The 24,711-nt window shown below is 37.0% G+C and overlaps 3 protein-coding genes and 1 non-coding gene across 4 annotated transcripts in view; 2 read left to right on the forward strand and 2 right to left on the reverse strand.

The window, feature by feature from the left end:
- sbno2b (strawberry notch homolog 2b) overlaps positions 1-596 on the reverse strand; it is a 61,127-nt gene extending 60,531 nt beyond the window's left edge. The window contains exon 1 of the mRNA XM_058761694.1: positions 342-596. The gene's annotated coding sequence lies outside the window, so the exon portion shown is untranslated. The remainder of the gene's footprint in view (positions 1-341) is intronic.
- Positions 597-8,165: 7,569 nt separating this feature from the next.
- tm6sf2b (transmembrane 6 superfamily member 2b) lies at positions 8,166-17,436 on the forward strand. The gene is made up of 9 exons (XM_058761695.1): positions 8,166-10,199; positions 13,214-13,311; positions 13,392-13,495; positions 13,746-13,828; positions 13,908-14,032; positions 14,116-14,217; positions 14,301-14,393; positions 16,207-16,326; positions 17,227-17,436. Exons 1-9 carry the CDS (start codon positions 10,028-10,030, stop codon positions 17,434-17,436), a joined length of 1,107 nt encoding a protein of 368 aa, XP_058617678.1. The 5' UTR covers positions 8,166-10,027.
- A 1,644-nt stretch (positions 17,437-19,080) lies between these two features.
- On the reverse strand, positions 19,081-19,153 carry trnaa-agc (transfer RNA alanine (anticodon AGC)). The gene has a single exon. It is a non-coding gene; the product is annotated as a tRNA-Ala (tRNA).
- A 128-nt stretch (positions 19,154-19,281) lies between these two features.
- Positions 19,282-24,711, forward strand: hapln4 (hyaluronan and proteoglycan link protein 4). The gene is given in 6 exon segments (XM_058761693.1): positions 19,282-19,800; positions 20,290-20,398; positions 21,882-21,995; positions 21,998-22,243; positions 22,333-22,635; positions 23,601-24,711. Coding segments are annotated over 6 exon segments (1,137 nt in total). The 5' UTR covers positions 19,282-19,791; the 3' UTR covers positions 23,957-24,711.

The following is a 24,711-nucleotide window of genomic DNA, read 5'->3' on the forward strand; positions in this document are numbered from 1 at the left end:
TATTTACCAAATTGGTCATGTTTTACTACGCAACACTACTAGGTAAAATCATATTTAAGCTAAGTTAACGTTACCTCACAAAACTTATTCCGACCCGTGACTCAACAACAGCACTTCCGACATTAAAACTAACTATCTATTCGAACTAATAACTTTATAAATCCACCAAGACACAAAACAGTACAATTAAAGACATTAAACGTTAAATAATTTGAAGTTTTTGTAACTGACAATCTAACGTAACTCCCAAAATGCGCTACTCACGCGCACAGCGCATGCGCCGACGTTTTAGAAACCGGTACACAAACAACTCTCCAAACTCTTTGACAGGACTTCCTTACTTGATTAAAAGCAGCTCTTGAATATATTTCCCAAGTCTTGTTCCTCGTTTGACGGCTCGGGAGTGGTGAAATAGAAAATAGCCCTGGTTTTTCTCAGCTCGTCGCACTTGAAGCCATGTTGAACTGAAAGCCGATACTTCCGCGGCTGCCTTCACTGACACGTCTGACTGGACGCGAACCAACCTGACTGGTGTACGGGACGCACGCGACGCGACGCGTCTGTCCGGAGCCTTACGTCAACAGCCAATGACCAATCAAAGGCGACGCGCTCATCGCCGCGTGATGCGATTCGTGGAGAACTTTCTAGTGGCGCGTTTGCGTCGCGTCTCTCGCTCGCGGATGCGTCAGACTATAGTATTAACGAATGACGGATAAAATAACGAAAAAGTCGTGTTTTTGTAGTCAGAATGTCTTGAAGAAATATTATATATAACTTTATAATGTTTGAGAGCGTTTTAGACTGTTTTAGGTATTAATTGATAATTTCTTAGTTTGTTGCGCGCCCTTGTGGATACAGAGCTAAATAGCCGTTTGTTTTTCTTATAGGGTCAAAATGTTCTATTCTATTCTATTCTATTCTATTCTATTCTATTCTTAAAATGAAAAAAAAAGAAGAAAAAAAGAAGAAAGGTAGACCTGTAGTGTCTTATTTGGCACGCAAACTAAACCAAATAAAATATTTATTTATTTATTTATTTTATTTAGGCTATTTATTCATAAATTAACATATTAATAAAATAATAAATAAATATTTTATTTGGTTTGGTTTGCGTGGCAAATAAGACACTACAGGTCTACCATTTTCTTTCTTTCTCATTTTAAGAATAGAATATTTTGACCCTATAAGACAATAAATAAATAAATAAAATAAAAAATAAAGCAGTTTTGTTTGTTTGATTATTCTCTAACAATAATGCAGCCCTCGCGGGTCAATTGTAAGCTGAGCCATGAGCTTGGACAGATTGTCCTTTACGAAATTAACCATGGTTTTATTGTAGTAAAAGTGTAGTAGTAACCACGTTTTTTGGCGTATTGATTACCATTTGTATAACCACAGTTTTACTACAAGTACCATTGTTAAACTATGGTTATTGTAGCGAAACCATGGTTAATTTGTGGTTACCACCTATACAAACTATAGTAACCATGTTTTTTTGGTTTAATTTGTAGTAAACCCATGGTTAATTTTCGTAGTTTATGTTTGCCTACAACACAGTGGAACTGGAAATAAAAAGATGAAGTCCTCTAATCTTACTCTAATAACTTGCAAATATTCACAAGCATTGCAGATCCTCTAGTAGTAGATTAGAGTTTACACAGAACGAACTGTTGAATGAACAAAGGGACCGTTCACACACAGAACCCGAGAAACGAAGAGCAGGGGTATTGAAAAATGCAAGGTCTTTAGGCTACGTCTTGACAAGCCGTTTAAAAACACGGCAAAAGCAACAATGGAACGCAAAAACACTTTTATTTGGATGGTATTTATTTAGCCTGCTGTGGAACAGTACCTGTCTCGACCGGTAGGTGGCACTGTCTGCAAGCAGGTTTCAACAAACAGTCAATGAAGCAGGAGGTGTAAATAAAACTGTTAGAGAAACTGAGAACTTATATGTCTAACTCCTCCTGTACTTAATAACTCTGAACTGTTTACAGTATGACAGAGGTTTAAATAGGATGGCTAAATGTAAAGCTGCTGGACCCAGTGGCCTTTGATTACATTTATTTATTCTGCTTAGCATGGATGAGAATCAGGAGGGCGCCCTGAACCATGTCCCCTTGAAAACCATAGACATAATAAATACAGTATTTATTATGTCTATGGTGAAAGCGATTGTGAAGGTATGAAAGTGATCACGTGAGCACAATCGTTTTTTTTCTTCTTTTCCTTTTTCTTTTCCATTACTCGTAAAATGACACTATATCAAACCTCCTTTTCTTATGAAAAGAGAAAATTATGTTGCGTAATGCTGAAGAAATGTACTGAAGAAATGTGTGACTACATCACATTACACAAAGAATTCAGAAAAGGAAGTAAGCCATTGTTTGGAATTTTTAAAGTAGCCTAATGCTGATATTCTGGTAGTGCAAGGGAGAAAGTATGGCTTCAAATCCTTAATTTCTTTATTAAAACTAAACTGAGTATCTTTCTTAACCATGTCCAAAAGCAAATATGAGCATTCTGCACTACTAAGATCGGGCCAAACTAGAGCATCCAGAGACCTAGGCCTATATAACATTAATTATCAATCCAAAATGAAAGAAACAGTTATTAACAGTTACAGACATTAAAGTAAAAGTACACACAAATATGAAAATACTCTCATTACTCACCCTCATATCAATACAAACCTATATGTTGTTATGTTCATTTATGCTCCTTTTGAAAGAGCAACGTAGTTTGGCACTTTTTTTTTTTTTTTACTTACTTGATCTTTGGATCTTTTGATCATTTGAGCCTTAAAATGTTATATATTCAATATGCAATCAAAAACAATCTTTGATCACATTCTAAATTAGGAAATCATCACAATGCAGCCAATGATAAATCGTGAGATGCAGATCGTTTGCACAAATCGTTCACGAATGTTCATCACTAGTTTAGAAATAATAAAAAAAAAAAGTTCAATTTAAGCTTCAAGGATGTGTTAAAACCTGAAAAGCTTTGGAAGAAAATGTTTGGTATGTGTAACCATAGTTCAGTTCCTCTTAGGGGATTTTTCAAGAGCAGCAAAACTGGAATTACAAATATCCACTTTCCCATTCCACTGTTTGAGTCTGAATATAAATACAGTTTGTTTGATGAGCGCTCACATCTTTTTTTTTGGTCTTTCCTGATCATTGAGCATGGCTCTTGTGCACACCAATGTTCTTCTGCAGGCATTGTCTAGCTTCACAGGTGTTGCTGTGAAGGCTTACAACGATTTGGAAAAGCCAAAGGGTGACCAAGAACTCACAAGGTTCCTACTAGCCTCAACTCCACTCAACACAGGTTCATGCAAGGAGCTTTTTGTGAATATGGACAAATTCTTTGACTCAAAATTTGACTACGATTGCACACATGTAAAAGATGACACCATTTTTACACGTGGGAACGAGCCATACATCCGTCCTTTTGGCTGGAAACGCATTGCTTTGAAAGTCCTGGATAAGTATCCAGATGGAAATGCCTGGTTGGGTAAGGATGGATGGAGGAGTCACTCTGTGGCTGGTGAGTGGCCGGTGTCCTATCATGGAACCAGCATGTTTAATGCTAAATCCATCATTGAATCCAATTACAAAGCAGGCCGTAGAGAACTGTACGGAAGAGGGATTTATTCCACCTGGGATATCAATGAGGCTGCTAAAAATTACAGCAAGATATTTACATGTAAAGAAACTGGAAAGAAATACCAAGTCCTGTTGCAGAACAGAATCAATCCAAATCTGAGGAAAGTGTGCAACAGGGAAGATTACTGGCTGATTCAGATACCTGATGGCACTTCTCATGAAGAAGAAAAAGCAATGGTGGAGAACTCGATTCGGCCTTATGGTATTCTGCTGAGAGAGGTGTGAGGGAGGAATTCTGACAACCATCCCATCAACCTTGATGGGTTCTGTGGGAACATTTAGTGCTTGTGGGATCATGGAATAATGTCATTATTTCAGGGTATTTCTCTATTACACTTAATTAGGGATTTGTGTTTCATAAATTATGCAAGACATTAGCTTGTTTGTGTCAGGGCGCCGTTTTAAACAGCATTGAATAAAAATATACAACCTGTTACAATGTTTGTTGCATAAACAAATATGGGAAGTGGTGCATAATATTGTACTTGATTTTTATCATTGTATACTGTATATCCAGATAAATACAAATGTCTTTCTATAGCTAATAATGTATCCTACATAGGCCTACTGGTATGTTAAAAGTAATAAAGCAGTGAAAATACCTCATGTTGTTCCGTCATATTTCTCCGGTTTGGTTTGCAGAACTAAAATAAATTTTTTGACTACAAAACAAAAATCTTACACTTAAACTATATTATAGGCTGAGTTGGGGAGTAACTAGTTACATGTAAAGGAATTACGTAATTTAATTACAAAATAAAAGTAATTGTAATCAGTTACAGTTACTGAGAAAAAATGTGTAATTAAATTACAGTTACTTATGAATATGTTAAGGATTACAAAGGAGGTTACATCTGATTTTTCACACACACACTCCCACATACAGATTTAATTGATTTCTTTCAAAAATTGCAGTAACTGCTCTAAAATATGAAACACCAATGTTTCAGGAGGTTAGAACATGCTTATTCGATAACTCTTTTATGGGTTTATGTATAGCTATGCTTCATTCTTTAAAGATTATCTGTTTTTTCCCAAGGCATTGTTAGATTTCAGTGTTTCCTATCACACCTATGCAAAGATTCGATTTCAAAAACAGTTTCATAGCTTATATTTCTTATGATTTTAAATATGTATTTAACCTCAGAGAATGATCTCAAAGTAAGTCTGATTTTGTAGTGGCTGTGCTTCAAAGGGGACATTGATTTTCCACAAGTTGGTATGATTCTTTAGGGTCTTTATGAAAGGTCTGCAACATACTTTGGTTAAAATTCCTCAGTGGTTGTGTAAAACAACACCTTTTTACCTTGCTCTGTTCACAGCGACTCATTTTGGGGCATGTCCCTTTAAATGCTAATGAGCTCTGCTCACCCACCCCTTTCTTCTGTGGAAGATTATAGTGATTTGCAAATAATGCTGGATCACGAACATTGGGTACTGATCTATCCTTGAGTTTTAACTTTTTAACAAAACCTGCCTTGAATTGTCCCTCGTTCAGAAAGCAGTCTGTAGTAAAATTATTTGTGCAGACATAAGCGAATTTAGGTGTATTCGGTGGCACATTACCATGAAAAACAAAACTAATGCACTGCATTCTCAGTGGCTCTGATGTCGGGAAAAAATGAAGATTCTTATGTTCTTCTACAACACAAAACTACAAAACACCTGCATTGCTTACAAGACATTGTCGCTACAGCTGCTGGAGCGTGGAGAAAATAATGGACTTCGTACAACTGGCTAAGGGCGAAAATATGCTAATATTGGACAGTACTTCAGTGGTTGTGGGCGGGGCCTGAGCAATATGACATCATACTGCTCTGAAAATCAAAACGGATTGATAACTGAGACCGTTTAGGATTTTGAGTTACAGTTACATTACTTTAATAAAGTAATTGAAAAGTTGCACTACTTATTACATTTTAAGTAAACTTGTAATCTGTAACCTATCACATTTCCAAAGTAACCTTCCCAACACTGATTATAGGTATTATGAAATGCATTTAAACTGTATTATGAAACACAAAACTATCAATTAAACGGCAACAATGTAACAATGTATAACAACCCAACAGAAACTTTAATTAACTGTTAATTAAAAATGACAGCAAACACATGTGACAACTTGCCCCATTCTGACACAGGCCTATATGAAAACACCCCTGTCCTGAGACAGTTCAACAATTCAGTCAAAATGAAAATTATTCAAAATTTGTTTTGAACTAGCAGTTGTAGCTATAAGTTGTATTGTGCATGTTTCAAGTAAATGCAGATAAACTTTCGGTTCGTGTAAGCGCACCCTGGTGGACATATGATTTAATGCAGGAGCGGTTATCTCCACAGTGTTTGTTTGTTTGTTTGTTTGTTTTTAATGCATCAAGTAGTTTATCACAGTTTATAGTTGAACTTTTATTCATAGTTCAATATAAAGTTGAAAGTCTTAGATCCTGCACTTTACACTACAGTAGCCTACCACTATAAAAAGTGATAAGTTGACTTAACTTAAAAAAATTGAGGAAACCCGTTGCCTTAAAATTATTAATTAAATAATAATTTAAAAAGTTAAGTGAACTTGACAATTCACTTAACTTATTTTTTTTTATTCTTATTTACTTAATAACTTTAAGGTTTCCTCAATTTTTTTAAGTTAAGTCAACTTATCACTTTTTACAGTGGCAGTATGGTAAAGTATAAGCTACTGCACAAATTCTGCATGTGAGAGTAATTATAGGCTCCATAATAATTTAGTATCTCTAGCAAATATTTCTAACCCCGGTAATCTATCAAATAATGTTAGAAATCCCCTTAGTCCACTTCACAAGTACATTCTTGAGCTTACAGAACAACACATAACCACACAAAGCCTCTTTGCCTGTCGCAGCTTTGGCAGAGCTTTCCTTATTTGGCACACAGGCATTTGACAAATTAGACCAAAAGTAAACACGATTATGTAAATGTATGACAAAATCAAATTATGTACTTTTCCAAAAGCGCCTTTGTTTGGCTCGATTATTCTCCCACAATAACACGGCCCCCACAGCGCCACTGTAAATTGGGTTATGCACAATTTTTGGAGAGGGTGTCCTTGGTAAGTAGATGTTTATTTTCGACTATAACACAAGAGACCTGCATAATATTTATTGACTTGCAAAGTCCCCAAGACTTTCAAGATATATTGAACACTAATATTGTTAATCTTACTCTAACAACTTGTAGATTATCTTCTGTGGAGCCTTGGATTGAATAACTAACTGAATAGTGAACATCATGGTACAGGAGATATGCATTTTTCTATTTTCCCTGACGGCTCTTGGTGTCCTTTACACTATGAACAATGTTCCAGCATTTCAAGAGTGAGTATTCTTGTAACGTATAAGGCTAATAAGGCTTTTTTCTTATCAAAAAGCACAAAAATTTGCCTAAAGTGTTAATAATTTTAAAAGTAACCTCTTTGGTCCCATTAATTGCATTTGTTTAATAGCAGCCCTGTTGTTTAAATTTGACTCTTTTTAGATATTGTGGAAAACAGATTATATTACAAGGATAATTAAAAGAATAGTTGTAGAATAAATTTTGCGTGATTAAATATGGTGATCTTTGAAGATTATTACTCAAATGTCTCTTATTTCTTTTTCTTTTCCACTTGAGGGCAGTGAAAGCATATGGTATTATTCACAAAATAACAGTCAGACATTGATTTAAAGCATATATGCTATCACTTTCACAAAAACGTAAAAACACAATGTAATTGATTTGTTCTCAAGATACTGCTTTTATTGATAGAAAAACAATAGGTTTATTGTAATTATTATTGTAGAAATGGCAGCCTGACAAAAACAAAATATTAAATTCACAACATTACACCCATTTAAATGATGTAGGAGCTCCAAAGCAGTACAAGCCAAGAAAATTATACACCACGCTTGGAAGACTAAGACATTTGTGTGCGCATCCCCACTCCCCAGGCTGGTCTTAAAATCACAAAAAGAGGCCAATTTAAATTTGAACAGAAATATGACTGCCTGAGATTGAAATTGCAGTCTGCAACATTTTCATTTGGAGTTTCTGTAATTCTTAAACTGAAGGTCAAAGGTAAACTATGCCTGATTGCAGAATCATTCTTTTGAGTCAGTTATTTTTAATGAATCAGCTGAAATGGTTCATAATTGATGTAAATTATATATATATATATATATATATATATATATATATATATATATATATATATATATAAACTTTTAAAAATTAAATAAGCTATATATAAATATATACAGTATATATATATATATATATATTAGTGCTGTAAAATGATTAATCGCGAATAATCGCATTCAAAATAAAAGTTTTGTTTCCATAATATATGTGTATACTTATTATGTATATATAAATACATACACATACAGTATATATTTTGAAAATATTTCCATGTTTATATTATGCATATTTATATTATGCATTTTATATATATATATATATATATATATATAGTGCTGTCAATCGATTAAAAAATTAACTAATTAATTGCAGGTTTTTTCTGAAACTAATCGCGATTAATCGCAATTAATCCCACCTAACATTAAACTTTTTAAATATACTTTTATATTGTAATAATTTCACATTTAATGTTCAAATGAATGTAGAAAAATGTCGTTTAATGACATCTTTTTTTATTACTGAAGGCCAGTATCACTGATACCAATATTCTTTTTTTCCTAATATTTGACCATTGCCATTCAACATTACAGTATAATTGAGAGCTATCAATTTTAATATTTATTGGACTTTAATAAAGTAACTTCTAATTTAAGTGAACTTTAAACAATCTTCACATAAACCCATTATAACAAATGTCATATTTAGCCACCTTTGCCCTTCAGCAAGTAGGACACATGCAGAAATTGAATAAAGTTATCAAACACTAAATTCTAAATTAAATATAGATCAATCCTTAAAGCTATAGGCCTAAATGTTATGGATTTCCTCTTTTTTTTCTTTTTTCTTTGATGAACAGACATCACAGCAGCTGGGTTAATAGGTTATTTTGGGTGCTGTTTTTTAAGAGCTGCCGCTGCTGATATGATAAAGGCTACAGCTCGTTTGACTCGCGCCTGGCGCTGAGGTGAAGTGGAGTGCGCGTCTGAAACTTCTCCTGTTTGATGTGCTCGTAAAGACTTTCTGTGACTAAATAAATACACTTCTTAGCAAGAAAAAAGAGACAGAGGCAGCAGTTATGAGTGGGGTGGCCAACACTAGCCCCGCCCCTGCGTTAACGGTGTTAAATATTTTTAACACGTTAAACTGAAAAAATTAATCGCCTGCATTAACGTGCTAATTTTGACAGCACTAATATATATACATATATATATATATATACAGCTTTCCTGTAGCTTAAATAGTAGAGCATGGCGCTAGCAACGCCAGGATCATGGGTTCGATTCCCAGGGAAAGCAAGAGCTGATAAAAAAAAAAACTGTAAAAAAACTGTAACTTGAATGCAATGTAAGTTGCTTTGGATAAAAGCGTCTGCTAAATGCATAAATGTAAATTATATATATATATAGTCCTATATATATTTAACAATAAAAATAGTCCAATTATCAAGAAAGGTCATTGAAAAGTGCTATTTCACTGTACTTCTACGCCAACATTTATTCATTTTAAACAACTATGGTTTCTGTTGGAGGCTGTATTCACTCTCATGTTGAGAATAAGACATGCTCTCTGTCTGAATAGCTCCTCATACAACAGTAATCATGTCTCAGAAAGGCAGGATGGTTGTCATGTGCTCCCCCATCTCATTTGGTGCTCTGGGTGTTGGAATAATTACAGTTCTCTCTGCCAAACCATTCATCTCTGCTCACTTACTGAAGACAGGAAAGAAAATGGCCGAATACACATAGGTGTGTAGTAATTGGGGACAAGCCGCTATGCAAAATTAATCAGAAAACAATTTATTAAAGTATGGCGTCCTTTAAGATAGGTTTGAAGGGCATATTCTTGATTAAATATTTAATACTTATCAATGCTACTATGATAATAGTAACAATAATAGGTATACTTGTTAAAAAAAAAGGTCTGTTTCAAGCGTGTTCAAGCTTTTAGCGCCCTCTAGTGGTGAAAATCTTTTTCAACGTTTCTTTTTTGATCCCTTCGCTTTTTGGCCTCTTAATTTTCCTCATTCTTACTATTTTTTTCTGTCTTTCCTTTAAAACACTTGTCGTTGTATGTCGGTGTTGTCAGAAGAGAAATCGTGAACAACTGCGAACTCAAAAACGTAAATGTAAAAATACGCAAAAAGATAGACAGGCAGAAATCTGACCGTGTCCCGCAGCCATTTTTTTTTAGACTATTTAAAGACTATGGCCAGACACAGCAAGTTGAATCTGATATTATGTTCACTCATATTCATAATATTTTGCATTTACAGGCCAGTGGTTATTCTGGAAATTGGGGTGGCTGTTCTTGTGGCGGTGTTCTTCTTGGTCTACCTCGCTACTCGCTACAATCCTCCGAAAGATCCCTTGTTCTACGGTATGAGCTCTGATGCTGATTTGATTGGCTAACTCTTGCACTGTAAAAAGTGATAAGTTGACTTAACTTAAAAAAATTGAAGAAACCCGTTGCCTTAAAAGTTTTAAGTAAATGATAAATAAAAAAAATAAGTTAATTGAATTGTCAAGTTCACTTAACTTTAAAAAAAAAAAAATTATGTACTTAATAATTTTAAGGCAACAGGTTTCCTCAATTTTTTTAAGTTAAGTCAATTTTCACTTTTTACAGTGTGAAATATGCAGCATATCCTCATTTCTTTCTGACCCTCAAATAAATAAATGACAGCTGATCAGTAATATGATCAAGTCCTATGTACCTGCATAGACAGCAATGCAACTACCATGTTCAAGGATCAGAAAGGTAGAAAGGACATCGTTAAAATAGACCATCAGTGGTTCAACCGTAATGTTATAGAGCTGCGAGAATATTTTGTGCGCAAAGCAAACAAAAATAATGATTTTATTCAACAATTTCCTCTTCTCCATGTCAGTTTTAAATGCGAGTTCATGAGACGTGCATACCTTTCTGAGTCTTGAACATGTCTGTTGTGTTTCTGTGAAGATGAACGAAGGTCTTACGAGTTTGAAACGGCTGAGTAATTAATGACAGAATTTTCATTTTTGGTTTAACTATCCCTTTAATTGTTTTGTTGCTGCACTGAATGAGGCAATTTAAACTCATTAGTATCGGTGGAATGGAGACACTGGCATTTCATTGACATTTTCTCTCACTGTATTAAAGGTTCAGGGACGTTTACACAAAAACCAGTGGAAGTTGTGGTGACACCTGCACAATTTTCCGAAAAAAAAAAGGGGGGGGGAATTGCCATTTCCCCCACCAAAATGTTCTTCTGTGACCCATGGTATGTCCACTATTTGTGGACAAACTAAAAAACTAATCTGAAAACAATACGCTTTTTGAGAGGTTAGTTTCAAAAGTGCCTTTAGCTGAGGAAACACAAAGTGAAACACCCAAATCAATAAACGCAAACTCTTGTGCATTGCCAGTCTGCTTCGTATTAGGACACAATAGAAAAATGTGAGCTTTTGCAATGTAATGATAGAAATTCAGCTTAAGATAGCAGTGTTATTATGGGTTAGAGTGACTGAGAGGTGACAATGTCATCTAGCACAGCATGTCATTTCACCCCGCCGTGATAAAGGAGACGATAATTCCATTATCGCACCTGTAATGCAGGTAAACTAAACCAAGACCCCTATGGATTAAAAGGGCTCGGGGAGAGAAAGGGAAGCGAGAAAGACGGAGCGTGAGAACATCAGTATCAGACTGTGCATCTGTGCTCAGCGGATGGCAATAGAGCACTTCTCATTGAGCCATTATATCTAAGAAGCTGTCAGTCAGATACTCGTGGATGCTAGAAGAATTGCACTGGACAATATCTAGTCTAGCAATCCAACCATGAAATTGGATACAAGAAAAGTATTTGTTACAATAACACACCTGTCTTTACTTTTACACCCACGCTATGAATTCCATCTTGAAAACTTCGCTCGGAAAAGAAGATTATTAAAGAAATACTTCACCTAAATTGAAATTTATCAGTTAGGCTACTTACCATCATGTCTAGCTTCTTTGAGCTTTACAGCTCACTTTTTATCTATATGAAAAAGAGCAGCGTGAACATTCCCCTAAACTTCTCCATTGTGCTCCAATGAAGTCGTATGGTTTTGGAACGACATGAGGGTGAAGTAAATGATGACAGATTTTTCATGTCTAGGTGAACTATTCCGTTAAATCCTGTGTCTGAGCTTTCAGTGGTGACATTTACAGTCATTATTTTTGCCTCCATGCTTAAGAATTTTCCTTCTTCATGTCCCCTGCCACTCATTATTTGTCACCGAGACGCTTAGGAAATGCCACATGGGGTATTCGCTGTATCCGCAAAGTGCCCTTTTGGCACAGCTGCACTTTAAACCTGAAAAAAAACCACCACATGGCTCCAAATATAAATTTCTTGTTCACGCCTCCACTAGCAGATATCATTATCCTCTTCCACCTTGCCAGAAATCAATAGCCGGTAAGAGTGAAATCTTTTTAATAAAGACAGCGAGAATAAAGGTGGACTAGTTAACTCTTGATAGGGTAGCTGAATGCTGCAACATCTTATTAGTGAGATTTTTTTCTCGGCACATCATGGAAGGCTTAGATTTAAAGATGAAAACATTTCAATTCAGCGTTTCGAAAGCGCCAATGAAGCCGAGCTCATAATCCCACTAGGGAGAGATGCGTTTTCTTGCAAAGCCTGCAATTATAACTGAACAAAGTAAATGAAAATTTCTCTTTCATTATAGACAAGAGCAGTTTGTCACTTTCTGAGCAAGAAAATGTTCTATTGTTTGATTTCAGGCCAGTTTTGCATAAAGTTAAAAATACGTTACATTAGAATATGTGGAAAATATATAACCATCCAATAATGTGACTTACTGTACAATATTCCACTTATTGCATGACCTGTATATTATCTAAAAATGAGTATACAATGTAGCCTAAAAAACAGTCAACCAAGAGAACTGATATACAGTACAGCATTGCTATTGAAATTCTCCATTTTCACTGACTTATCAGAAATATGAGACCACTGAATGTCACCATGAGCCAATCAGAATTGAGTATTCCATAGAACCGTACAAAATTGACCAATCAGAATCCAGTATTCCATAGAACCGTACAAAATTGACCAATCAGAATCAAGTATTCCATAGAACCGTACAAAATTGACCAATCAGAATCCAGTATTCCATAGAACCGTACAAAATTGACCAATCAGAATCAAGTATTCCATAGGACCACACACAATCGACCAGTCAGAATCGAGTATTCTATCAAGATATCGAACTATCAGGGGACCAAAAGTAAAAATGGGAAAGCCGCAATGAATTGTCTCACTTACATAACATACACTACAACTTCTAAAGCACATACATTTGATCACTAAACAAAAGAAAAGACTGTTAATATCTTTTTTTGTTCAGTTTTTGCAGAGTTTTCCTTCATGTGTGTCATTGACCTCACGAGCGCTCTAGAATACGATGGCTTCACGTCAGGGTTCATGGAGTTCTACCAGAAAACGGTCAGTATCATGAAGAAAAGCAGAGTTGATGTTATCGATCAGTCTGAACCTGTCTGACGATGGTATTGCTGGTTCTCCAGGGGGAGCCGTATCTTGGCACGCCGTATGCTATCATGATGTGCTACTGGGATGGTATAGTGCACTTCATCCTCTACCTGATGCTAATACACCGCATGTCAAACAGGTTTGTAAATTATGTCTACTCTGTACGCTATTCAGTACCCTAGTCAAAGATGTAAATGAGATGTATAGTCTGCCATTTTTTAAAGGTTGTTTCATGTTGTAACATCTATGTTAAGAGGTTTTATTCAAAGGATTGGATCAAGTTGAAATAACGTTTTGACACTATCTGGCAAGAACATGACATGAAAGTACATGCTATGATGTTTAAAAGGAGGTGGATTTTCCTAAATTAGTGTTTCCTATCATCCCAGGCAACAATACCGCACATTGGGTCTTTTCTGGGCTGGATCGCTGTGTGCCAACATGATTGTGTTTGTACCTGGAATCGTGGTTGGTGAGTCAAAGTAAATAAACGATCACAAATTCCTGCTGAACAGTACATGAGATGCTTCTCAAATACGTTTTATATGCAGGTAAATATGGCTCCGAGATCCATCCTGCCTTCTGGCTCAACATGCCGTTTCTGTTGGTGCCCATATGGGGAGCAGTTTCCTTGTTCTCCAGGTCAAGGGATATGCCTCTTGTGGGAGCATCCAAGGTGAAGAATCAGACACCGTTGACCTTGGTAAGTGGTTAGTATTTTCTCTACAGAATCAGTAACATGGTGCTTGTATCCATCAGGCGGAACGTGAGCAGAAAAAAGCCTTGATCTGGCGCCCCCTGGATCTTCTCTTCGTGGTTTATCTAGTGGCCGCCATGGGATTCACTATCTTTAGAGGATTGGTAAATTGGTGCTCACCATACGCTTGCTTATAATTCAGCCAAAATCTGTTGGGACAAAGAAACTCATATCTTTCTCCATATAGGCCGTTCTTGATTGCCCGTTAGAAATCCTCAACATATATGTGACAGAGTATGAACCATATCTGAAGGATCCTGTGGGCTTCCCCAAAGTTATGGTGAGTACATATTCACATACTCTCAAGTAATCACATTCAGTCAGTTTCAGGCCAACACATTCAGCACATTCAGCCCACTTTGCTTCTTAATACCCAAAGCTTTATAGCATTAAGCTCCTCTAAATGACTGTATGGTACCTTCTAGATAGGTATTACTCATCATTAGCACTCAATAAGGTGGGTGGCTTATTGTCACCTTGGGTAGTCCAACAATATCCCCTCTGTCTCAGCCCGAGCACAAAGGTATCGAGGGTACCCTTGTTTTTGTTTAGACTGGGGTTTTAGCTTGGTCAATAGGTTATCAAAAGTCCTTGTTCTAGCTGGAACCCTGGCACAATGGTGGCCCATCGATCAGGCAGGAGATGTGCTGTGACTTGATAAGCTAATCCTACCCATGAGTCCTGGCTGAGCCCCTCCATCAACTCAAACAAGGAGAGAGTGTGACATGTGTGGTAATGTGTTTGATAAGGAACGAGGGCGCACCAACACATATGTCTGTACAGAGGACAGAAACCTGCATCGATCGCATAATACCTGTGCACTCAGGGACGCCCAGGTGCTGGTGAGAATATTTATATAGTATGTATAGGGCAGGGTAAATTCCTTTTAATGTTTCTACTCAAATTCCAATTCAACATCTGTGACTGATTCGATTCTATTTGCAACGCATAATTGAAAGTGCTTACTTTATATATAAAACAATAATGTATATTATTTTATCTATAAAATGACATATATTTAATATTTTATTTTAAATGTATAATATATATTATAGTATTTTATATATATATATATATATATATATATATATATACTATTTGTGTAATACTTTGTTATAAATATTAAAATATTAGTTAGCATTTTAATTTTATTAGTTATTATTTATTTTGTAATAAAATATTAAATAGATGGTATTTATTACCATTTTTTATGTTTGAATTTTCATTTTATTAATCATTATTTACATTTATACCTAAATAGCTGTTTTTCTATATTTATATTAGATTATAGGTTATATAAGTAATTTTTAATTACACATAGTAATACACACACACACACACATTTAATACACAATAAATAAACTGAACTATAATAAATTAAATTAACTATAATTCTATAAACTTATAAACACACTTCAATATATATATATATATATATATATATATACACATATCCCATATATATACATATGTTGTGTGTGTGTGTGAAACAAAATGATGTATTAAAATATTTATTTGTAACTTGATATACATATAAAATAAGTAATTACACAGATACATTTTAGTTATTTTAGTTATTTATAGTTATATATATATATATATATATATATATATATATATATATATATATATATTAATAAGTATTTGTGAAAAACAAAATCATGAATATTTACTAAAATAAATAACCTTCAGTACCATTGTATATGATATTTAAAATCAAGCAATAAAAATAAATTCTCTAAAGATGTATCTGAATTCCTGGGCAAACATGATTTTCACAGTTGTTATAACTTTCTTGAAAGACGCCACGTGTTGTGCAACACAACCAGGCTCTGTTTAGGGTCTAATCGTGGGTAATGCGACCATGTTTGTGTTTTTAAGCATCAATAAGTATGAATGATTGTGTGAACTCAATGCAGTCGGGCCGATCTGTATTCAGCGGGAGTGCATTGCTGCGGCAGCGCTGGTGCCCTTGGGGATTGAGTTGGACTGCATTAATTTGCCATCAAAGCACTGGTGTGTAGAGGCAAGGCGTGTAGTGTTGACACACAGATTGAAATAATACTTGTTGCACGATGTCTTTTCGTCTCCAGATGTTGCTGCTCCTGTTCCATGCGCTTCCAATGCTGGGTTCATTTGCATATGGGCTTTGCACACCTGGCTGCACTTGGATGCTTGATTGGACGGTATATTTTGCAGGTGCCATTTTACAGGTAAGACATGAAAAACTTCCCCAATACCGAGTCAAAGCTGTGAGAAGAAAGCAAGAAAACATCTGTTAGAAATTGTAAATTCTATGTCTAAGGTTCAAGTTAGAAACAGCCATTGAGGTATACTGTATTTCCTCCATAGTTTCTGGCAAAATCTAGAGATTTCTGTCTACTGTATGCTGATGTTATAGAAAGGCACCATCAAACAGTACCACAATCAAAGCCTTGGTCTGAAGAAGCTCATCCAGCACCCCTTTAATTCCCAGTATGAGGCCTGAGCAGTCAGCATTCCTAATCAAAGACCTCCAGTAGAACAGGACTTCACTGGAGTTTCACTGTAGATCTCCAGCTCGACATACTAATGAACGCCTCCTCAAAGCTGAGAGGACGTCATTGCGGTCTATTCATCTCTGCTTACCCACAGGCAGAGGCCTCTAAAGTACATTACAAGGTCTTGGATGAGACCTCATTGTGCCCTTATCATTGAACTTTACAAAATTACAATATAAAACTAGATTCTTGCATTTCATTAGGGAATATGAGTGGTGTTTGGCTGTAGAGAACTTGCAGCCACAGTGCTAGTATTTGTGTTGGTATGTGGGTGCTATGGGGTGCGATAGCCAACCATGTTGTTAGCCAACCACGGTCGCAAGTTTCGACATTACCAACATAGTCCAATGATTCAGTGTTTCCTGAAATCATAGTTCCAATGAACATTCGCAAACAGTATCATAAACAGGCATGGTTAGAACTCCAGCTCTCGGCTTGTGGTTAGAAAAAGTCCTTCCCTCAATTTAGTGTATTTTTTCACCCGTTTTTTCATTTACCAGGTGACAACTGTCTTATCGATTAAACAAAACTCTCACCCACAAAAACAACATATTGTGCTTCTGTCCACCACAGTGCCAGTGGTCTCATATTGGAGCGTCGCTGCACCCACGCACTGCAGAAATGTACAGGACTCCCGTCACGACCCTGGCGCCCGTCCTCCTCCTCAACCTGCTGTATGCGGCCGGTCCTGTACTGCTCGCCCTGCGTTGCAAACGAGAGCCGGACTACTTCCTCTCCATCGCACCTGTGGGCCAAACTAACAATGAGAAGAAATTAAGTTAAATCGATTGAGAAAAACAAAAACATTGACCTTGAAGGGATAGTTCCGTCATCATTTACTTACTATTCCTTTAGAAAGAGTGCATTTAAAATTGTATTAAACTGTGTTCCAGTGGGTTCCTGTTAATTTGGTAATCACGTAGGTTACAGGACCTTGCTTTTGAAACGTTTTGATTGTGTCAGTTGCCAGAGCTACGGCTGTTACTGAATTCCTCATGAGAAAAACAACTCTAAATTGCATGAAGCTGGGATCATTAAACCATGGCTTGTTCTACCGGTCTTGACAAAACAAGACCTTTAACACCGTAGTTTATTAGCCTTCTGTCCTTCACTGTAAAAATCTCATCTGCTGCAACCAGAGGTCTCTTATTCCGGTGTATTTTCCTAGTTCTATCCATCTATTCCACACAAATCTTAAATGTAACGTGCCAGAACTTTCTCTTGAATAACTGACTGGTCTCATAGGTAATAAAATATTATCCTACAAGATCTTCATCTGGATACGCTGTATGTACATGATCAAGTCAGCAGGGTTGAGTTCTACAACTACTAACCTTAAAAGCAATCCTTGCTCAGCAGCTTTTTCATGCTGATGAGGAGCAATGCACAAAATTTCTGCTTGCACACACAAACAGCGCTCTGTGTGGCATTAAATCAGTTCCAGTGGAATTAGTACAGAAATCTGTCAAGCTAGCCTAGCGGATAATTTCATTTCAGTGTTAACATAGTGGAGGTCATAATGTATTATATTAAATATTTTAGTATAGGGGAGACTAGGGGTAATTAGCGCCTTTCTCCTCCAGTGAATATTTCTCAGGTTCGGTTTATTTTTAAAAGTCAGTTAAAAATATTGAAAATTATTGCTACGGTTCATTGAACACATACTGACAACAATAGTTGTCACAATGAAATGAATAGGCCATTAAACAGCCTATTATTTGCTTTTCAACACAACTGAAACTTTTAAAGATTTAAGAAACTGTAAAAATGCAGAATTTAACATACAAAAATGATGTTTTGGGCAATAATGTAATGTATAACTCTTAAAACGTGACAACTCAAAATTATTCAAAATATCTGTCAAAGGATCACTTTAAATAGTCTATAATAATCACTCCAAAATATAACAAATATGTACCAAATACTGTAACAAAAACATACTAAACTAGTATTAATAAAGGAGAAGTCAAGCTTTGAATGGAAAAACAAAATATATTGTAATTAATTGCAATATTGTGTAAAATTGCTCAATAAAAAAAAAAAAAAAAAAACGGACGCTACAAACACAATTGAAGTGTTCATTTGCAAAAACAGATAACTCATAGTTAACAGATAATTTTTTAGACAACAGATAAAATTAATTATAAAACGACAGTTTGGTTGTTTTGATTAAATAATAATAACTAAAGAAATACAGCTAACCAGCACAATAACAACATGAAGGAGTTATCCGCCTTTGCAAATCTTCATCTAGGCTAGTGCATTAGTTATACTTAGCCTAGCATACTAAATGGCTTCTTGCATAAATTACTTCGCAAAGTCTAGACATTTTAGTCTCAGTGTCTTATAAATACTTACGAGCAGTCACTAAGTGCTAAATTAAAATGTAATGATGACTTTTAGAGCAGAAGAAAACAATAAAAGCTTTGGAGAATGCGGGCATCGATCCCGCTACCTCTCGCATGCTAAGCGAGCGCTCTACCATCTGAGCTAATTCCCCATCCTGTGCACTACGGCTAGTATGCTAGTACTGAAGACAAGTACGAAACTCTACTTCGCTCCCTTTTAGTGCAAGTACAGTATGAATATTAATTGTTCACAAGATACGACATCACATTATCATACTTTCACGATGCAATGCACTCTATTTATCAGATATCCAGAGTCAAAACCTACTTGCGTGTTCACATAATGAATAGTAAAGGTGGTTAAAAGTAAGTTTAGGTCATTTGAGTTTAAATATTCACGACAAAGTTACTAAATAAACTACCGAGTAAAGCTGCAAACATTGAGTTTGCGAATAAATTCGCACAATCTGCAACATACGCAACCGTAAACAAAGCTAGCTATACAAAATACAACTTATAAGTACACCGTCCGGTAAAAAGACGAGCAACTCTCTTTATTACCACAGTATATCAGCCTAACACTAACAGCTTTTTTTCAGTCGTAACGTTAGTGTAATTGAGAGAGTCTTCCAGCTCTGACACCGTCAGCAGCAGTGTGTGTGATGAGACGCGACAGACATCTGCAGTGAAACCGAGTCAGAACCGGGACAGAGCTGCGCCGGAACGCGCATCAGTACACTGGAGCAATAATAATAACTTCATACCAGCTCAACATAAAACGCGTCCTCTCATGATGTTGGTGAGTTCAGACTGCATGTGTGTGGGTTTTAACTTACTACGGTAACCTTGATAATGCGCAGTGCATTGCGGTAGGCGATGCTCAAAGATGCTGTAAGGGGAGCTGAGGAGGAGGAGGAGGATGTATGATTCCGTTGTGTCATATATAATGTGTTTGGGCTGGTGTCAGTGCTGCATAGTGTGTGTATGTGTGGTCTGGATCATGTTACATAAAAGAAGACGTGAAAAAAAGGCCTATGTTGTAAAACAACACTGTATGACTTTGTTCAGACAGCAGAAATTTGATTATTTTGCCATAACAGACTCTAGACTCTACCTAATGTTTGCAAAACTGAACTTAACCACATTTATTTGCATCGTGCTGGTATTATAAATGCAGTAGATTTAGCCCACATATTGCCTGATTTTGTCAAAAATGAACAAAACCAAGCTCATTTGTGTGCAATGTGAAGAAACTCTAGTTGTTTTTAAATTTTTATTATTATTTAAGATCTTGTGCTTGGAAACCATTACCTGCACGCTGTTGTTCCTTTCACCCTTTGTGACCACCTACCCTGCTGACTTGGAGAAAGGACGGAGGAGAGTGGTTCATGTAATGGGTAAGAACTTCTTCTGTGCCACATTATACCAGGTGTCCCAGATCACAAAGTACATAAGGCAAATCTGCAAATGTAAGGAGGTTATGATACCTACCGACAACCGCCTACTTGTAGAAAAATATTCTGCGACCCACCCACAAGAGTGATCTTCAGTGTATAACCTCACTTTGCAAGTTCAGTGTCTGTCCATCAGAGGTATTAAAAGAAAATCTCTTACGAACCCCAATTTTAGTGGCTATTCGAAGCTCAAGTAGGATTTAAAGCAATATGCAACATCTGATAGTTGTTGCATATTTATATTGGAGGTAAACATACTTTATAATCAGTTTCAAGTCAACTAGGTTGCTTTTCTTCATTTGGTATTCATTTTTATGTTAGCAAGAAAAAAAGGTCTTTAATTGAAGCTGTTGCGCTAGCTGTCTTCTAACAGCATGGTCCCAACATTTACTTGGCCGCTGCAAATTAGTTTCAAAAAGTCTGTGGTTACATTGACATTGCTTTCAGTTTAGACCCTTTGCTTCCGATGAAATACTGGTTCTTTAGCTGTCTCCGGCTGAATTAATGATTGGACATGTTTGGCAACCCTGCTTTCAAAAGAAAAGGTGTTGTGGTAACAAACATTTCAGAGTGCCAGGTATCCAGCTGACAGTTTAAATGAGCAGATGTCAAAGCTGATTACGGCCCTCGAGGTCTGTCCGGAAAATCTTGGATAGCTATCAGAAAAGATGTTGTTTGATAGCTGTGTTTCACACTTTTAAGACTTGGTGGCTTGGAGATCCAGCTATGCTTCAAGTGCCTTTCAACAGCCTTCAGACAAAAGAAAAGGATTCTGTGGGAAATAAAAGAAAAGGTGGAAGATTTAAGCATTTTCAACGTCTTTTTTTAATGCCACAGTTATTAATTTTTCTTAGCTGGTTTTAAGATCAGATGCTTATTTTAGCCCAACAGGTAAAGCTAAGGTATACTCAGCCAGAGGGCTGCATCTGCATTACAATTGGCACTTTTAAAGGATATTCATGCGATATGCAGATTTTAGACTGATGTGACGTGTCAGTTCACTCAATTGAAAGGGACACAGCACAAAGAATACTAAAAGATTTGGCTGTATTTGAGTTGAAAATGACCCTATTTGCATATGAATTGCATGAAAAAGTAAACCACAAAATTGCATGCTTTTCCACACTTCCACAAAGTACATTTTCACCCTTCGGCAAAGTCTCAAAACCTTTAAGAAGGTTTTAGTTAAAAATAAGGTAAATTCCAGTCAAATTGACAGTCAGTCTCAATGTCAAAAATTCAACTGTAATTCATATTCAGATATAATTGCAACACTTCTAATTCGGTTTGAATGTGGCCCTCTTGAAGTTTCTGAAGTTTAGCATAGTTCTAGGAAATCAAAAGTTATGGGACTGATTCTCAGGTACACATTGATAATGATAATTCATATAGTTTAAAGTGGAAACTTCTTTCTCTTTTTCCCTAGAGGACGATACAGGGGCAGTGATAGTCCAGACTGCTCCAGGTAAGGTGGTCACTCATCGCGGTGGCACTATCACCCTTCCCTGCCGTTACCACCATGAACCAGAGGACGTCGACCCTAACGCATCCGCATCAAATGGACGAAGATTTCCGATGCTTTCCAGTTTGAAGACGTGTTTGTAGCGCTGGGGCGACAGCAGAAGGCATTTGACTCCTACCTTGGTCGAGTGTCTCTGGAACGGGCAGGGCCAGGAGATGCTTCAGTTATTATTCACAACATCACCTTGCAAGACTACGGCCGCTACGAGTGTGAGGTCACCAATGACATGGAGGACGACACAGGATTTGTCAATCTAGACCTTGAAGGTCAGGGAGCTGGTCTTGGTTGTAGTAAATAGGATTGAATAAAGTGTCATATTCCTACTGAACCAACTTCTCTAAACCATTTTTCAAAGGTGTGGTGTTCCCATACTACCCTCCATCCGGACGCTACAAGCTGAACTACCACCAGGCAGAGGAAGTGTGCCGACAGCAAGATGCAATTCTGGCCTCTCATACACAACTCCACAAGGCTTGGCTTGAGGGGTTGGACTGGTGCAACGCCGGGTGGTTAGAGGACGGCTCGGTCCAGTACCCCATCTCCCATCCTCGAGACCAATGTGGCCACAAGGATAGCCCTCCAGGGGTCCGCAACTATGGCTACAGGCACAAAGACGACGAACGCTATGATGCTTTTTGCTTTACTTCGAATCTCAACGGTGAGTGTTTGCCTAGGGTGGAATTGCTTATTAGAGATCTTTTCCAGGCCTGAGGCTGTTGGACCAGGTTCCTGTTAAGAAAGTCCTCCTGCTTCTCCTTTCACCGCCTTCTGTTTGATACATGTCCAATAAATGGTGCCAGTGCCACAAATGAAGGAGTCTTAACTGAGCAATGCATCAATTCCTGGATAATTGGCCAAATCAAATCAGATTTCAAGGAAACTATGATTTAGTACAGCTTCTGGGGTGCAGATTCACTTTGTGACCATGTGGGAATAATAGGCGTTTGCACAGTTGAAAGTTGAATTGATTTTGTCTTCAGGAAGAAAACTGTATTTTTGGCCCTGGTTCAGACCAGTGTTGTATGATCCAGTGGGTACACAAGACTTGCTCAGTTCTTCAGACCCACTCGTAGTCAAGTCATTGAGAGCCAAAAGGCTTTTCTTTTGTCCCCAAGTGGGCTATTAGAGAGGACAGTTTGTCCTGAAATCTTTATAGCAAGGGCAATTTTCAATAATACCCCTACACTGACCAGCTGCTGGAAATTTAGCGAATGGCCCAGTGGGAAATATGAGACAATGTGCTGCCTTAACAGTCAGCCGTCACATAAACAAACAGAAAATCAATGAATGACTTCTGAAAAACAAGTGGCGGTCTGAAATATTTCCTTCTTTGTCCTTTCCTTTTTTCTAGTTTCTTTCGACTCACCCAGCCAGACCTGAACAAAAATGCATTGCTATTTCATCACGATGAAGGCAGGCTTTGAAATCATGATCCAAATTTCAAGATTTTCCGCAGTAAAATGTCTACTTTCCGGAAGAATTTCATTAGCATTTTTGACAGAACATTCAACTGGAACATTTTTCTTTCTTTGCTACTCCAGCGAGTCAGACATTTATGGCAAGCTGTTATATAGTCTTCTCACAGCTTTTGTTGTTTTTCATAAAATTGTGTTTCTCTTGCAGGACATGTTTACTTCCTCAAACGTTTTAAAAAGGTAAACTACCTCGAGGCAGTAAAGGCATGTCAACGTGACGACGCAGTGATTGCCAAAGTTGGACAACTATACGCCGCATGGAAGATCCAGCTCTTGGACCGTTGTGAGGCAGGCTGGGTGGAAGATGGCAGCATTCGTTACCCCATCGTCAACCCTCGGGCCCGCTGCGGGGGCCCAGAACCTGGTGTCCGAAACCTAGGTTTCTCTGATAAAAAGTTCCGCCTCTACGGAGTCTACTGCTTCCGCAGGAACACTGATGTCCAGTCAACACAGGCTCCAAAAGAAACCACAACCAAACCGGCTAACAGCACCAGAAGCATCTGAAAGTGCACAATACTAGTACTAGCATCATGGCTTCTGTGTTTGACAGACAAGGCTTTTTGCACATCTGCTAGGCTACTAGGCAACTAGGCTAGCGCTGAACTCGGGGCATAATTGAGCTTGTATAATTTCACACACTTGCTTGAAATGAGGTGTCAATCATCTCTAAATTGAGAAAGTAAGCAACTTTTCTCCTCAGAGACATTAGTTTCGCAGTATACCCTGCATGCAGAGCTTAGCCTTAAGGTTTTCAATTTGTTTTATTTTGCTGTTTCCCAGGGAAGACAAAAGTGACTTTAATTAGCACTAAGAAAGCAGGAAAGCTAATTTAGCCTTATAATGAGTATAACACATTAGCAATAGCCCTCAATGACCTGATGATGAGGAAGTGATAATGGACAAAACATGCATCAGATGCTAGCATGAACTGGCTAGCTTGGCTGGGCTTAGCTTGCTTATTAAAATGAACTTTCACAGTTGTTGCCATCTAAGCAAGTATCAAAACTGATTAGCTTTGCCAATTACTATGCACATAACACTAGACACTCATTTTTGATACGATTTGAATGACCTCGCAAGCAATAATAGAATTAGGCATGACATTTTCTAGATGTTTATTACAGTGATAAAGCTAAAATATTGTGAATGACAGACTTACATCAGCTGCTTTACTTCTTAGTGGTTGATTGCACTGTCCATTCAGTATTGCACAATATTGTCTATGATAATGCATTTTAGATTAAAGTTATTTACCTGTT

Source organism: Onychostoma macrolepis, chromosome 22 (assembly GCF_012432095.1).
Source record: "Onychostoma macrolepis isolate SWU-2019 chromosome 22, ASM1243209v1, whole genome shotgun sequence".
Classification (NCBI taxonomy): domain Eukaryota; kingdom Metazoa; phylum Chordata; class Actinopteri; order Cypriniformes; family Cyprinidae; genus Onychostoma; species Onychostoma macrolepis.